Genomic DNA, 17,692 nt, shown 5'->3' with positions numbered 1-17,692 from the left:
TGTGTCAGTTCACATAAGCTTCAGAAGGCACATAAAAATTTATATGATCCAAACCACCCACTTTGGCAATATTTCAACCACCTTCCTTCTGGCCCCAGGTATAGTCTACCCATGTGCAGAAAGGCCAGCTATGGCAGGAGTTTTGTTCCTATGGCTATACGAGCGTTAAACACATAGGCAATCAGCCATTGTAATGCCAGATGCATTTGTTGTTGATGATCCTAATGTTTTTCTTTTTGTCCCTTTCTCCCCTCTATGCCTGTGATTGTTTATGATGGTTAATATGTATGATGTTATGTTTTTGTTTTTCTACACACCCATGGTGGAAACAAATTTCCTCTTTGAGGACCAATAAATTATCTATCTATCTATCTATCTATCTATCTATCTATCTATCTATCTATCTATCTATCTATATTATGCAGAAAGGGTTCTTCGAGGGGTTCTTTGTAAAGTGTAAAATCCGCTTATTGAATGGGGTTCTAATTCTGAAGTCTATTGTGGAACACTCTGTTGTAGGCTTATACATAGATTCTTCCATAGAGACAATGAAAGAAGGCCTAGATTTCACCTTTATTCTAAGACTGTAGAGTATAATCCCATTTTAGTGTATATGAAGACTGCACATGGACAATTCACCAGGTATGATGACACTGCAGATTTTAAATACGCTTATTTTAATAAATTATCAAATCATTAGTGATTAGTATGATTAGTATAAATTACACACAACTTCATCACACACATACACAGAATGGCAGTTGATTTTAGATTTGAACAGCAACAAGAACAAAAGCCTAGGTCTTCTGCACTGGAAAATATCTAACATGCATTGTAGGTTAAATGCTAAATATACTCAGGAGATACTGAATTGGCTTTTTTAGTTATGAGTCATCAGTTTTTCTTGCCTCCTGCTCAAAAGTGAATTTAAATTACGGTGCTTTTATTCTGTGCGTTTAAAGACATAAAAAGTCTATGTTTCATTCAGCCTTAGTAGACATTTTTATTCACCTGTTTCAATTAGGCTGTTTGTTAATATTACAAAAAAGGGTGAAGAAGTGGAAGTGAGCAAGATGTAGACAGACTTGTAGGAATGATTTGATGGCTTTATGTGAGTAATTTCTGACAATGTTTAGCAGACATTATAATAAAGCTGTGGGACAATTTTAGGTGATTCTACAGTTACAATGTGGGACATTCAAAGGTGATTCTACAGTAACGCTATAGGCAGAAATAGCAGCAGTAGTGAGATCGAGGGGACAGCAGCCGAGGACCCTGTCTTCAGGAATGGCTCTGTATTGACCATCATCCAATCGTAGACCTCTGTCAGGCCCTGCCTCTTCAGTTCTGGACCCATTCTAGACCGAATGGTCAGGTAGTATGTGTCTAGCCATTGGAGCTACAGGAATGTGGAACAAATAGTGGGATACATTAATATCAAATGACAGTTTCCTAATAAGTAACATAAAAAGAGGACTAAAATGGAATAATATTTGAATTAATGAATAAAAATGAATAATATGAATATATTTATAGTTTATCTGAATAAGCATTACAAATGTCATGGTATAGTATGTTTATTTGTAGCTCTCAGTAAGTCAAAAAACAACAACAATAACGACAATAAAAAGTTTATCATCTCTCCCTCCTTGTGTTACATGAGTTATTCATAAGATTCTAAATTAGGTAACATGATTTCATGTAAATCATTTGGCACCGGTGTTGTGTCAGAAGACACTTTTCTGCAGTCATGCTTGAGATGCTTTACTGGGGAAGGATGTCAGAAGGGACTTTCAAAGGAAGCCAACTCCATTTAGCAGCAAACGACCTTTGCGGCAACAGAGTAAACAGCAAATTGACACAAAATAATCATTAGTGGATAAAGTTTTGTTACCTGTTCAGGGCTGAGCATAGAAGTGTCAATCAATTTTCTGTCATAGGGGACCAGTGACACAGTGTCGAATGTCAGATAATTATTGCCATACTGGGACAGAGGGACAAAAATCAGTGAACAAAGAAATGAACAAAGGTGTTAAAATGTGAACAAGCAGTTCTGGTTTGTGTCCACCGTTTAACTAATTAGCATTTTGTCTATGAATTGTACCATTGTTTTAGTTGGAACAATAACGGCAACATCCTCAATCCTTATGCCAAATTCATTCACTTTGTAGTAGCCAGGTTCTACAAGAGATTAAAAAGATGATCAGTTTTGATGTGGACATATTCACAGAATTTAATTATCAGTCACAGTAAAACAAGACGACTCAGTAATACAGAATGTGATTTCTTATACAGCACTGTGACATCCTGTTGTTTGTGCTTTAGAAACTTGTCTGTTGGTTTTTATTACAGGGTCTGATATGAATGCATTTTTAACTCTCATCCAAACCCTGATGTTTAATCTGATGCCTTACCAATGGATGTGAACATGCCTTGCTGGAATGGAACATTATTAGACTGAAAACCAACAGGCCCTAGAAGAAAGCATATGAAAGCTTATAAAAACACAGGCAGGAATTAGGAATAGATTTCATCCACAATGCTGCAGCATCACTGGAGAATTGTAATAACATACCAAAACAAACAAAACAAACAATTTTTTAAACATATATACCATATGTAGGATTTTTTGTTTAAAAAAACAAAACATGATTATTGAGTCATGGGACAAATTTAATGTATGATATGATGCTCCTGAGCTGACAGTCTATAATAATAATAATTTACAGTCAGCACTGTGTCAGGGATGTCAGGTATAAATTGGTGGGAAATTTTTATACACATGCCATACTCCAGCTCAGACAAGTCAAACATCATTATACCCCAGATTTAGGCATGATAGGAGGTCAGCATTGCAGCCAAACAGAGAAGAGGGAAAATAAGTATGGGATTGAGAGTGTGACAGAGCAATATTATATGGACTCTCTCACTCACTGTAGTGCAGGGCAGGGGTGTTTCTTGAGTTTGATCACTACTGGGGCACAGACACCCCAATAATTTTACAAACATATTTCTAGGGGGGTCCGGGGTGTTGTTTCATCCATCCATCCATCCATCCATCTTCAACCGCTTACTCCTTTTCAGGGTCACGGGGGCGTTGTTTCATTAGTTCAATTTTACATTTTAAATTACTGTAAAGGGCTTAAGCGGCCCTTTCCAGATACGATTGGAGACATCTGCTTTAGTGAATGGTAGTCAGTTGATTTATTTTCATTGTGGAATTTGTAAAATATTCAGCTAAATAAGAGATTTAACTTTTTCATCTGGTAGTGCATTATGCAGTTTGAGACATAGTCTTGAATTCTTTCAGAATGTGTGCACTTGCAGCTGTGTTAAGCGTAAGCACAACCCACATTAAAAATTGCTCTTACATTTTCTGGATATTTAAATCCCCAAAGCCCCAAAAATATTCAGAAAATTCCAAAATCTTGCATAGATCAGCATTACTTGATTAAGTGTGAACATATTAAAGCAGAAGTCTTACACTCATGAACTCCAAAGTAGTTTCCCACACCATGACCTGTACCATGACCATAATTTAGTCCGACTTCCCACAATGCTCTGCGCCCTAGCATCTCCATGTTGACACCTTGAAAAGAAAGTGCTGATGAGGAACATGCTTTTGATGTTGAGCTGAGATCAGTGAGAACATCTTGTGGGAGTAAAGCAGGTAGTTGGACATATAGTGTAAAAAAAAGGACACAGTCTTGCCTTTAGTTCCTGCAGGAAAAATGGTCCTTGATATTTCAATGTTTCCCATAAGCACTCTCGTGAAGGCCTCCTTTAAAAGTAAAATAAACAGAAAAAAAAGGTTTATTCTGTATGTAATTCATAGTTTAAATCTATATTGAGCCCCTTAATGCTGAGGTACAAAATTATACCTTCTGAAAATCAGTGGGTGAACCCCAGTGCACGGTGCGAGTAATGTCAGTTGTACCATCACTATAATACAGTAAATACACATTATGTTCATTGATGCCATTGTGTTTGGTAAAACTAACTTACAGGATTAAAATATGTTATGACTAACTCACAGGTATTGTCCTCCTGAATCAATGAGATACATCTCATCTGTGGTCAGCTTTCTTGCAGTTTCATTAGATGGACTGAAATATAAACAGATGTAAACTGGCTTTTTACCCAGTGTAAATATCGGTCAGTGCAGATGTAATAAGGAAAAAGAAAAAAAATACTAAAGATGTAATCGAAAAAGAAAGAATTCCAGTGAATTCTGTACCTATAATGGGCAAGAGCTGCGTTAGGTCCACTTGCAGAAATGGTCTCAAAGCTTGGCCCCCTGCTGAAATTTTGCATACTGATACAACACAGATAAATGTGTGCATCATAAATAATGAAATACTTAACTTGCACCTTTTTATATTGGCATACATGCATATTGCCTAAGGTTTGTGGACACCTGACCATCACACCCATATGTGGTTCTTCCCCAAACTGTTGCCACAATGTTGGGATATGTATAGGATATCTTTGTATGCTTTGGCATAATAATTTCCCTCCACTAAGGGAACTAAGAGGCCCAAACCTTTTAAAGCATGACAGTGCCCCTGTGCACAAAGTGAGGTCCATGAAGATATGGTTTGGAGTGGAAGAATTCAAGTGGACTGCACAGAGCCTTGACATCAACCCAACTAAACACACTAATGCTTTTGTGGCTCGCTGAATGGACAAATCCCCACAGCCATGTTCCAGAATCTAGTAGAAATCCATCCTAGAGTATTATAATAACAGGAATGGGGGTGGTTGGGATGATCAACAAGCACATATTGGTCAGGTGTGCACAAACCTTTGGCCATATAGTGTACCAAGATGTTTTGAATTATAATTATATAAAAAATAGGGGTACAATATATATATATATATATATATATATATATATATATATATATATATATATATATATATATATATATATATATATATATATATATATATATATAAAACCTGAATAGAAAAGGATTAGATTGATACTTTTTTAAAATATATTTTTGTAACAATTTAAATTCCTCATTACTATAATAACACTGGAATGTCCAAATAGCATTTATTTATTTGCTGATTTCATTATTTAAAAACTTAATTTGGAATAAAATGATACTAGATAGAAATCATAATATACTAAAAATTACATTTGTGCCAATATATACTTTTTTGGTAAGTGAAAAATATGTGTGAAACTGAAAGCAGAGTAATGGTGTTTTTATACTGCTGATGCCAGCTGTTCCCTACCTGCGGTACTTATTGACGAGTTGTGCTGCAGTAAGCTCTGTCTCCTTGCCCTCAGGGACAGTTTTCTCAAGTTGATATAGGAGCTGCATGACTGCTGCGGCATCTCTTATCTACAGCAGGCCAGTGAGGACACTTAGAACACAAAACACAAAATGCGCACCCAACAGCCTACTGCTCTCAAAAGATACCAATTTCCACTAAATACACCAGGAAATGTACTAGCATGAGATCACACAACAGTTAGATTGAGGAGATTCATTTGAACTCAGTCAGTGATTTCAAGTTATAATGTAACAGTGTACAGATGGCCTGTCATCTCAAAATGCCAAATGGAATTTTGTCTTTATGAGATAACACACTAATAAAAGTCATGGAATATAAAACCCGGCACATCGCTATAAAAGACAAAAGATGGAAGTTATTTGATAAGAAGCACATTCAGTCAGGTTGTGCTCTGCTGCCTACAATCTGAAAGCACTATTCGGCTGTGGTTTATAGCACAATAAAACCCTACTCTGTGATGTAAAGGCGGTGATGGCTCTGGACCCTTTCAGATGGAATGTGTGTACAATGTAGGAGTAAACTATACAAAAATGTAAGGACAACATATGTATGCTCTTACATGAGCTGCCCTAAGGATTCTCTGCTCAGTCTCGTCTTTCATTGCTTTGGTGGTCAGCACTGGAGAGTATTCACTTTGCAGGAGCTTTTCCTGGAAGAAAAAGTGGGTATACATTATTGAGCCAGATTGTACTGTATACCTAATCATGAAACACATGCCTGTTACACACTTTAACTGGAAGACCTTGATGGAAATTAATGGTGCAAAATGACTCCAAAAAAAGTCCACATAGGCTTCCAAAAGGTTTAGGATAATTTGACAGCTTCTGCTACTCTAATGCTAAATTGTGACATTCAACATTAATAATTTTATTTATTTAGGGCCTATTCCAGCAAGAAGTCAAGAAGCATAAATTTTTGCTGACACACTGGTAATGCTACTCTCCAGGCAGTAAAGTCTGCACTTCAGGCCAACCTCCGTGCACTTTACTGAGCTTACCCTCTTACCCTCTTGCCTCATCCTCATTATAAACCGATGGTAGTGGACCAGAACTACTGCTAGTTTGAAGCTGCCCATGTGGATTTCCTCCAGGTTCAAAAATATACTGATAGGTGGATTGGCTGAAACTAAATTGCCTCTAAGTTTGAATGAGTGAGGTTTGGTGGGCTGGCAACCCCATTCTCTGTGTATTCCCACCTCGTATTCATTGTTCTTAGGACAGGCTCTAGATTCACTGTGAGCCTGATCAGGATAAAGGGATTTCTGAAGATGAATGAATTAATATATTAAATGTTTTTTTTATTATTATTATTATTTTTTTTATTACATTAAGGACAAAACCATGTGAAAAACCTAAATGTGTTAATAATTGTGAGGTATTTGAAAACACAAGATTCAAAGCTTCTAGACCTTTCCAATTCCAATCATTATGACTTTTTAAGTACATAAGGTATAGCATAATTAAGCCTGACAGAGTCATCATCATCATCATCATCATCATCATCATCATATTTTTCTTCTTCTTCTTCTTCTTCTTCTTCTTCTTCTTCTTCTTCCATTTATTCATTTATTCATACTACCATATTATTGCTGTGCTAGTCCTCCATAAGGCATAATCAAGCATTCGTTGTGCCCTGAGGCAGTGCTAATGTGTCAGATTATATGGAATTCTAAGGACAAGTTTCAGTTGAAGCTCTCAACAATTTGAGTCAGTCCTTGATAGTCAGTGCATGGACTCATACTTTCTTTTGTATGAAGAAGAAGCCTATTGCTGCTAGTGGAGGGTTAAACGTAAATATTTGAGAGATTCCTTTATGTATTCCTCCACAGCTGTGTTCCAAGCAGTAATAATGGGTACACATGGGAGTGAGGAGATGTATCAGGGATGAGTTTGACTCTGCAATCGTATGAGGCAAATCCAACTGTTGCTTTCCCCCTTTTGCTCTCAATTGAAGCTTGTGCTGTGTTGGACAGTGTGTGATGAGATGTGTAGGATCTCTGCAGTAGGCACAGTAGATGCTTAGTCACTGAGAATTGATGACCAGTGTGCAAGGGCTCAGAGTACTGATCCTTTTCTAGAGGAGGTAAACTTGAGGATTGTGAAATGTTCATTATCTTCTTCAACAACTTGTCCAAGTGGATTGTTAGGTCATTGAGAGTGCATAGCAATGAGTAGCTGTCTCGACAGGCTAGTTCAGCCAGAACAAAAAGCTATGACTGCTGGTTTCACCAACTGTGAGCATCAAGAAATTTGAGCACATACTCATTTGCAGATCTGGAGTCTTGTTATAGGGTCAGGAGTCACTTACCTCTTTCTTTACCCTCAAGATGATGACCAAAAACATTTTGGAAGAGTGTGACAAAATGATCATAAAATCTACCCTTCATTGGACCTCACCACTGTAGCCAATATTAATGCTTTTCTGTTGGTCAGGGAAAATACTGGAGTGATCTTGAGACAAGAAGTATAGAAAACATTGCTATTGGAAACCTTGACTGTTCAGTGTGTCTGATTGGCTGCAGCAAAATGGTTGGAGAGCTTGTCCAGCTTGATGTAAATGGAGGTGAGCTGTTGTTATTGGTGAAATCTTCCGTGAGACTCAGGAAGATTGGATGCAAGTACAGATTTATTGTGTAAATTAAAGCCAGACAACACAGCAAACAGATCAGTAAGCAAACTGGAATGGGCTAAGTCAAAACTGGAAAAGCAAGTCAATTGACAAACAGACGTTACGAACATGTGTGTTTTTATGAGCTGGTGTGTCAAGTCAAAGGTCTAGGCATATGTATCATATGCTGTGGTGTTTGCAATTTCAGCAGTGGAAGGTGCTGTAAGTGAAATACTTGTAAGTGAAATTCTACTTGGCCAATAAAGTTCTTTCTGATTCTAATTCTGATTTTAATAAACTTCTCCCTAAATTATGTGATGAGCCAGGTCTCACCTCTGGAGTGATGAGCTCATACAGGGCCTGGTTAGTGTACTTGGTGCCCACCCACACTCTCACACTGAGCTCCGTGAGGTACTTCTCGAGGTGCACTCGGACAGTTTCATATTCAAACAGCTGTACGCAGTGAGACAAGTTGCAAGATGAGTTCAGGTAGACCTTAATTTCTTCTGTCAGCCTTTCAATGTGCACAAAGAGCCTTTGAAAAGAAGAGCAGCAGCAGTGCCAATGGTTACAATATTTTACTGAGGGAATATGAGTGTCTGAGTAGGAATATCACTGGGAAAGAGATCAACTTGCCATATCTTATCGAGAGTCAGCAGTGTGTAGGAGTAGAAGAATGGGTTGAAGGGGATATCATTACCACGCATGTTTAAGAGCCCTGAAAAGACAAAATGTAACATACACTAAGACCAAATCATCTAATAAGTGTTCAAACATGCAGCAATGGGAGTTCAACAGGTAAACTATTAATACATATATCTTACACGCTGTTTCATCCAGAGCTGAGAGCAAGACAGCTGTAGGCTTGTAGGGATTGTTCATCATTTGAGCCCGTATCTGTTCCACCTTCATCTGCCAGCTTCTCTCTGTCCACACACAATTAACATGCACACTGCTTTACAACCACTCTATTACCTTTCTGTCTATTCAGAATTAAAGGTCCAGACAGAGCCAATATACATGTACAATATCCCTTATCGTCAAAGCCATTTCATATTGTTACTTTAAATAATAGTGTGCAAGGTTTATGGCTGTGTTTGGAATGAGCATATGCTTTTATGTTTGCAGGTATTTATCAGTGGCCTGAAAAGGGTCCAATAATAGTAAGTGCACACACACACACACACACACACACACACACACACACACACACACACGCACGCACACACCAATGAAGTCATCAGGCAAGCGTGCGAGGTTATCAGGAGGAAGAGGTGGCCGTGTAGCCCATATTATGTCCACCAGGTTATCAGGAATAGATGTGAGGATCCGTTTAGCTGGAGCCAGGTTGTTGTTGTAGGCATCAAATGTGTCTGTGTTGACAAAGAGCAATGATGCAATACTGAATTAAGTGGTACATTGTGCTTGGGTACTGGATCACTTAAGCTTGAGTATAAGCTATTTTTATTATAGTTATGTAAGGATCTAATGCACTTTGGAAAATTATAAATTGTATAAGAAAGAAGAAGTATGTTTGCTGTTACTCACCTACAGAGAACAGGAATGGATCAAAGCCCACCTTATCTTCCTCACTGAGCTCTTTGATGAGCCTCTTGGTGATGCTGTAGATAGAAACTGTATTCCAGAACAGTTAGACTGAACTGAAGCTCTAATTAATATCACCATAGAACAGCACATTTTGGTGATACAAAGACACTTGTAATAGTGTTTTGTGACTGTTTTAACTTACTGTCTTGTTCCAGTTCCCAGTTGCAGTCCATTTGGCGCTCAGCCTGAACCCAATAGCGACTGTCAGTCCATAACACAGCTTTGTCTTGGGTCACAACTGCCGTTCCTTGAGAGTTAAGGAGAACACTGTTTATCAGTCATAAAGCTCACTTAAAGCTCTGAACACATCCACTGCTTGCAATATTGACACTCCATTCAATCCGTGAGCAAATTCTTCCATCTAATATCCCTCTACGATCAAAGGAGGGGGAATTATAATGTACAAGAGTAGAACCTAATAATTTGTACAGAAACACACCTGAAGAACCAGTGAAACCAGACATCCAGGCCAACCTGGCATCTCGAGGGGCAATGTACTCACTCTGACAAATCAAAGCAAAACAAAAAACAAAATGAACAGGTTATTGATCATTGATAGCATATTATAGGAACAGATTATTATGGGAGTTTTAAAGAGCATGGATGAGAGATTGTATAAGAAGGAAAGAGGGGGAGAAGAGATGAGAGGAAAGTAGAGGAGAGAAATTTGGCTACCAGGTGGGCATCTGTTCCAGGTATAATGTAGGCAGAGATGTTGTATGTTTTCATGACTGCTCTCAGTTCATGTAGCCTCCTGGTTGTGTTAGTGGCTGTTGGAGGCAAGTACTGCAAAAAAAATAAAAATCAAATGGATTCACATATGGGATTAAAAAAACATGCTACAGTAAAGACAGGGTGTGATGATAGATGGTTAGTGAAGAAAGAGAGAGAAAGCATACCGGAGGCACTATGGAGCAGTTTCTTTCGCTGCCTGCTCCTCCCTCTGCCCGTGTTGCATGGCTTTGTCCTGTGATGAGATGAAAAGGGACACATACCAACAACACATATTTTTAGTTCCTTTCAATAAACTAAATAAATGTCCCAGTAAACCTTCACAGATAAACTTGAAATAGTAACTTCATACAGGATGGCAATGTTTGACATCAAATGTTTGAGAACTAAATTTCTGTATCCTTTAGTCAATCTCTATTTTAAAATTGCAGCCGTATTTCTGACTTCAGGATTTTTTACTTTGTAAATAAGGAATAAAACATGACAAGGCATGCTGTTACAGGAAACTAATCAACACTTGGGTGGTTATGAAGTGTTACCACCCCAAAATGGATTATTTTCTAATAGCAGCTTGCCCAATCATGTTTTGTCCCTCTTATACCAGAGCAATTTCTTGACGATTGCAATTTTGAATTTATGAAAAAACAACACTTCATACTTTTGTCCATGAATTGTTACAGTGCATCCGGAAAGTATTCACAGTGCTTCACTTTTCCCACATTTTGTGATGTTACAGCCTTATTCCAAAATGGATTAAATTCATAATTTTCCTCAAAATTCTACAAACAATACCCCATAATGACAACATGAAAGAAGTTTGTTTGAAATGTTTGCAAATTTATTAAAAATAAAAAACAAAAAAGCACATGTACATAAGTATTCAAAGCCTTTGCCATGACACTCAAAATTGAGCTCAGGTGCATCCTGTTTCCAATGATCATCCTTGAGATGTTTCTACAACTTGATTGGAGTCCACCTGTGGTAAACTCAGTTGATTGGACGTGATTTGGAAAGGCACACACCTGTCTATATAAGGTCCCACAGTTAACAATGCATGTCAGAGTACAAACCAAGCCATGAAGTCCAAGGAATTGTTTGTAGACCTCCAGAGACAGGATTGTATCGAGGCACAGAACTGGGGAAGGGTACAGAAACATTTCTGTAGCACTGAAGGTCCCAATGAGCACAGTGGCCTCCATCATCCGTAAATGGAAGAAGTTTGGAACCACCAGGACTCTTCCTAGAGCTGGCCGCCCGGCCAAACTGAGCGATCGGGGAGAAGGGCCTTAGTCGGGGAGGTGACCAAAAACCCGATGGTCACTCTGACAGAGCTCCAGCGTGTCTCTGTGGAGAGAGGAGAACCTTCCAGAAGAACAACCATCTCTGCAGAACTCCATCAATCAGGCCTGAATGGTAGAGTGGCCAGATGGAAGCCACTCCTCAGTAAAAGGCACATGACAGCCCGCCTGGAGTTTGCCAAAAGGCACCTGAAGGACTATCAGACCAAAGATTGAACAAAGATTGAACGCTTTGGCCTGAATGGCAAGCGTTATGTCTGGAGGAAACCAGGCACCACTTCTCACCTGGCCAATACCATCCCTACAGTGAAGCATGGTGGTGGCAGCATCATGCTGTGGGGATGTTTTTCAGCGGCAGGAACTAGGAGACTAGTCAGGATCGATGATGAAAGATCAAAAGATGAATGCAGCAATGTACAGAGACATCCTTGATGAAAACCTGCTCCAGAGTGCTCTAGACCTCAGACCGGGGCGAAGGTTCATCTTCCAACAGGACAACAACCCTAAGCACACAGCCAAGATAACAAAGGAGTGGCTAAAGGACAACTCTGTGGATGTCCTTGAGTGGCCCGGCCAGAGCCTAGGCTTGAACCCGATTGAACATCTCTGGAGAGATCTGAAAATGGCTGTGCACCGACGCTCCCCATCCAACCTGATGGAGCTTGAGAGGTACTGCAAAGAAGAATGAGAGAAACTGCCCAAAAAAAGGTGTGCCAAGCTTGTAGCATCATACTCAAAAAGACTTGAGGCTGTAATTGGTGCCAAAGGTGCTTCAACAAAGTATTGAGCAAAGGCTGTGAATACTTATGTAAATGTGCTTTTTTGGTTTTTTATTTTTAATAAATTTGCAAAGATTTCAAACAAACTTCTTTCATGTTGTCATTATGGGGTATTGTTTGTAGAATTTTGAGGAAAATAATGAATTTAATCCATTTTGGAATAAGGCTGTAACATCACAAAATGTGGGAAAAGTGAAGCACTGTGAATACTTTCCAGATGCACTGTACACTTAATGTATTTATGGACTCCCTCCATAAATAAAATGTTTGGAACCTAACAAACATGTAATTCTTGGATGACCATTAGGGAAAGTGTTGAAAGGCTTGCTGGTCTGGTAAAACTGCTGGTGACTTGTAATGGTTCGTGTAAGAGTCTGTATAGGTGGTCTGGATAGGTGAAAATGGGACTGAGAGGGATTAAATACAGTCTCCTGTGAACCTATTGGAATGGCAAGGCCAATTGTTTTTTAATTTTTTTAACATTTTTTTTTACTGAAAACTGAAGACGTTTGGGTTTGAGATCAAAAGATGAACATTTTATTTCCTGGTATTTATATGTAGATGAGTTACATGACAGAGAATTTAGCACATTTTGAATCAGACCAACCAATTTGTAGGTAACCAAAAATATTGAAACATGACTGACAGGCGTTTCTTGTTATCCAGGTGTTTCCTGTTAGATTGATTGTTTAAACAATAAATAGCTCTGAACATCTACTCTTGGTTTTAACCTTCAGTTTCAACTGTAAAGGCTGCATTTGTTGTTTAAAAGGATAAGCCAACATGAAGATCAGAGAGCTGTTAATAGGACAAAAACAAGCCATTCTGAATCTAAGTGGAAAGGGAAAATCAATCAGAGGCACAACACTGGGCATAGCCAATACAACAATTTGGAATGTGCTGAAAAAGAAAGAAACCACTGTTGTACTGAGCAGTTGGCCAAGAAAAACAACAGCTGATTACAGAAACATTGTGAGAGCTGTGAAGAAAACCCCCAAAATAAGAATAACTGACATCACCAACAACCTCCACGGGGCAGGGGTGAAGCTATCTTAATCCAGTGTTCGAAGAAGACTTTGAGAGCAGAAATATAGAGGCCATACCACAGATGCAAACCACTCATCAACAGTAAGAATCGGTTAAGGCAGTTTGGAATGCAGAAAGAAATACAGAGATGAGCCACAAAAGTTTTGGAACCAAGATTAACCTCTACCAAAGTTATGGAAAGGCCAAAGTGTGGAGAAAGAAAGGATCTGCTCATGATCCAAAACATACAAGCTCATCTGTGAAACATGGTGGGGGTAGTGTCATGGCTTGGGCTTGCATGGCTGCTTCTGGAACATGCTTGTTAATCTTTATTGATGATGTAACTCATGGTGGTAACACAAGTATGAATTCAGAAGTTTACAGGAACATTATGTTTGCAAATTTACAGAGAAATGCATCTAAATTAATTGGGTGAAACTTTATCATGCAGCAAGACAATGATCCAAAAGAAACTGCTATCTCAACAAAGGACTTCAACAGGGGAAATGTGGAAGGTTTTGGACTGGCCAAGTCAATCACCAGACCTTAACCCAATTGAGCATGCATTTCACCTCCTGAAGAAGAGACTGAAGGGAGGAATCCCCAAAACAAACAATAACTGAAATAGGCTGCAGTAAAAGCAACACAAACGAAGAAACCAACAATTTGGTGATTTCACTGGAGTCGCAGGCTTGATGCAGTTATTGCAAGCAAGGGATATGCAACCAAACGTTAAGTGTTATGTACTTTAATTTACTTAAAGACTTATCTGTTCCTACACTTTTGCTCACCTAAAAATTGGGTGGTATGATTCAAAAGGTTATATGTTTTATGTTGTTTAACACATCTAGATGTAAATACCATGAAATAAAAGCTAAAATCCTAAACTCTCATCTCATATCAGTCTTTTGATCTCAAACCAAAATGTCTTTGGTATATAGCACAAACAAATGAATTGACCTTGCTGTTCCAATAGTTTCAGAGGGAACTGTAATTTGCTGAACATTATATATTAAATATATAATATTCTTATATAATATTGTCAGAGAAACTGCAATTAACTACATTATCAACATTACCGACTATATTATACAGTCCAGTAAACAGTGCACTATGTAGAAAAGTAAACTTTTACAGTGCACTATGTGGAATACTGAGCCAGTTCAGAATAACAAAGTAGATAACTTCAATATCATGAGCGGCATCCACATCTGAAAACCTGCACTATTACACCCACCTCAGTCCAGTTGACTGTTTCAACCTTTTTATATTGTTTTTATTTGTTTAGGATAATGTTAGAGGATTTTATTCAGTACTTTAATAAGTGATGACAAATTAGGTCTGAGTTTTTTCAAAAAACTTACACACATCAACACATAATCAGCTACTGTGCCTTTTTTTTTCTTAAACTGATCTTGATATATTGTCATATTTAGCCACAGAACTGCAAGTTTTCTACAGAAACACTTCAAGAATAACTTCCTGTAGTTGATGCAACATTTGACAATAGAGACTGCAATGATTTTCTAGTCTGCACAGCGGGTCCAGTATATATTTTCTCTTCCATGTTTTTAGGTGAGAGATACAACAGGATAACAAAGAAAATATAACTGGTCATAGAACATTTCAGTAACTCTGTATAGGTCTACAGATATTTTTAGTAGCACATAAAAAATGCAATACAGGACCAAGTTTTAATATTTTTCTAATGTTCATGAAAATATGCCAATCAAATGCATTGCATTTATTGCCTGCAACTCATCTATTCAATCATTACTTCATACATCAGTAGGTTTTCAGACTGAACGCCTAGTCCAGTAGGGACCTCCAGTGGCCTGCAGTGTTGTGAAGCACAGTGACATATACAGACAACTGCACTGTTACAGTTATTCATTAGACAAAGCCAGGACACTTTTCAATGTACTAACCATGTGATGGCAGAACAGAAAATCTCAACACCCTACATATCACATAGCTGCAATTTTCAAATTAAGTATTAAAATCTGCTGTCTTCCAAGAAAATGTGTGGAATTTGTTAATAAACATCGATCAGAGTTCAGAGCATTTAGCTTCAAGCGGTGACAAACTAACCCTCTAGCTAATGGCATGCAAATATATTTCCTTGAATAAATCAACAAATATAACGCAAACAACAGATGGCAAATTTAAACGATGCCTTAATGAAAGCATTAACTAATACTGTGCAAAATCACTATTGTTAGTGATAACATTAATCCCAATAGCATTTCTAAAATATTGAAAAACTTTAATTATCCAAACTTTCTTCTTCTTCTTATTTATTATTTTTTTTTTACCTTTTAAAGCCACCAGATATAAAGCCAGAATCCACCCAGAGAATGTCATTTTCGACCATCTGCTCCAAGCAAATCCACACACAGAGTGACAGCGGGGCAGGAGTGTCTCTGTGTGTGAGGGTGTGTGTGTGTGTGTGTGTGTATATATGTATATACTATTGACACCACAGACATTATCTGTACTCAGAGGAGTCTTTTGATAGGAATAATGTGTAATAAATGAGGGGGTGGAACTTTGTCTCTTCTACAATAAAATCTCTCTCTCTCTCTCTCTCTCTCTCTCTCTCTCTCTCTCTCTCTCTCTCTCTCTGTCTGTCTGTCTGTCTCTGTCTCTCTGCTGCCAGGCTTAACAGTGCCTGAGGGTGTAGCAAAATATCTGCATGTAACACAGTAAACTTCGTTCAGACTCTTGTTTCATGGTTCCATGCCCAACTGTGGCATTGTGTGTCTGCAGTCCACTGTAGTTTGCTAATGTTCTTAATCTCATTTTTGCTCTATGTGTTGAAGTGTTGAACCAGTAAATCATCAAATTATGCTGGACTTTTGCTCTATAGCCTCATATATTTCATTGGGCTTTGGTCTAGGAGGCAATAAACCAGTGTTACTGTGTGCACTGCAGAACCTACAACTGCTATATCTTGATGATCATGATGCAAGTGTCATGATTTGCCCTTAGATAAATAAGACACAGTGCTTATCTTATTTAACACACTCAGTAATAGTCTAAAGGAAACACTTACTAATCTATTGTTAACAGATTAATTGAACCTAAAATGTATTCTAAGGATACAGAAATCTGAGATCACTGTCAAAAGAAAGGCAGTGCTATAATTTTTTCATCTACACATCTAGACTTTATATTTTTGCTGAGAGACAATTGCCTCAGGAGAGATTATTGGAGTGGCACAAGCAGATTACATTAATAGCTGCTGAACAGCTGAGACATGGGTGTGGGCTTTTCATCACCATAAATCAGAGTAGTGTTGAATTGTGCCAGCACAGAGAAGAGTGGCTTGTTACTGAGTCAGGAACTTAAGAGGAGATCATTAAGGTTGCATTTACCTCTCTATAAAGTTTTGCTAGGTGACTGTATTTTAGACTTTGGGGAGATTTCTCTGTAGGACTCAGCATGTGACCTCTGACAGGACTAGGTCTGCTGTTAATGTTTTCCTGTGGGAGGTTGGGATGGATCTTGGAATGATTTGACTAATCTGTCAGTTGACTTAAAATCACAAACCACTCTCTATTAATTTTTCCTTTAGTTAATGTACAAACCATTAAAGACCACATTACACAACTGATTTAAACTCTCATCACAAATGTTTCATGGATCCACCAACAGGGGACAGACTTGTTCCATAAATATTCCACTTTGTTGGTCTGTCATCTGATTATAACATGTTGTATATAGCTATGTGCATAATCATGACCAAGAACATTAGGATAAGGTCAGAGAATATAAAAAAAAAAATACTTTGAAATTGCAAGATGGCATGAAAAGTTGGAGAAAATGTTGTTTATAAGGACATACACATGGACAGTGGTCTGAATTTCATCAATTTAGGAAGATGAGAGTAGGGCAAATACAACACATCCTGTTATTGCAAAGGTGCAGTACACACAATTAAACAACAGGGAGAGACATTGACAATGTTTTCACTGAGGCATTAAAGCCATTCTACACTGATATATAGTACAGTCTACTGTCCTGTGTCTTAATGTAGCTGCTAAGACTACACCTACTCATACATATTTAGAAAAAGGGTTGGTCAAGGGTCCTTTTCCTAATGAAGGGTTATAATTTGGAAGATTCTGTACACCTGTGTTTGTATGTGCCCAGTGTTTTGTTAATTTTGGGAGACATATTGTGTCCAGTTAAATTCTGCCATTGGGATGTTTTGTGTGTTTCTATGAGGAGAATGCAGCGTTCACTCATTCATTCATTCATTCATTCATTCATCTTCTGTAACCATTTTATCCTAGTCAGGGTCCAGGTGGATTCAAAGCCTATCCTGGG

The 17,692-nt window shown here is 38.1% G+C and overlaps 1 protein-coding gene across 1 annotated transcript; it reads right to left on the bottom strand.

Moving 5' to 3' along the window:
• Positions 1–660: 660 nt before the first annotated feature.
• Positions 661–15,895, bottom strand: xpnpep2 (X-prolyl aminopeptidase (aminopeptidase P) 2, membrane-bound; the record flags this gene model as incomplete). The annotated part of the gene is made up of 21 exons (XM_017473550.3): positions 661–1,399; positions 1,895–1,984; positions 2,105–2,181; positions 2,415–2,474; positions 3,485–3,589; positions 3,712–3,781; positions 3,882–3,942; positions 4,035–4,106; positions 4,238–4,315; positions 5,248–5,357; positions 5,870–5,959; positions 8,251–8,452; positions 8,554–8,635; positions 8,742–8,843; positions 9,147–9,290; positions 9,466–9,552; positions 9,668–9,772; positions 9,965–10,028; positions 10,201–10,311; positions 10,425–10,492; positions 15,676–15,895. Coding segments are annotated over 21 exons (2,187 nt in total), but the record flags the coding sequence as incomplete, so codon positions are not given.
• Positions 15,896–17,692: the final 1,797 nt, after the last annotated feature.

The sequence above is a fragment of the Ictalurus punctatus genome, chromosome 8 (genome assembly GCF_001660625.3).
Source record: "Ictalurus punctatus breed USDA103 chromosome 8, Coco_2.0, whole genome shotgun sequence".
Taxonomy (NCBI): Eukaryota; Metazoa; Chordata; class Actinopteri; order Siluriformes; family Ictaluridae; genus Ictalurus; species Ictalurus punctatus.
The sequence above is the reverse complement of the archived record's forward strand: the minus strand, read 5'-3'. Positions and strand labels throughout refer to the sequence as shown.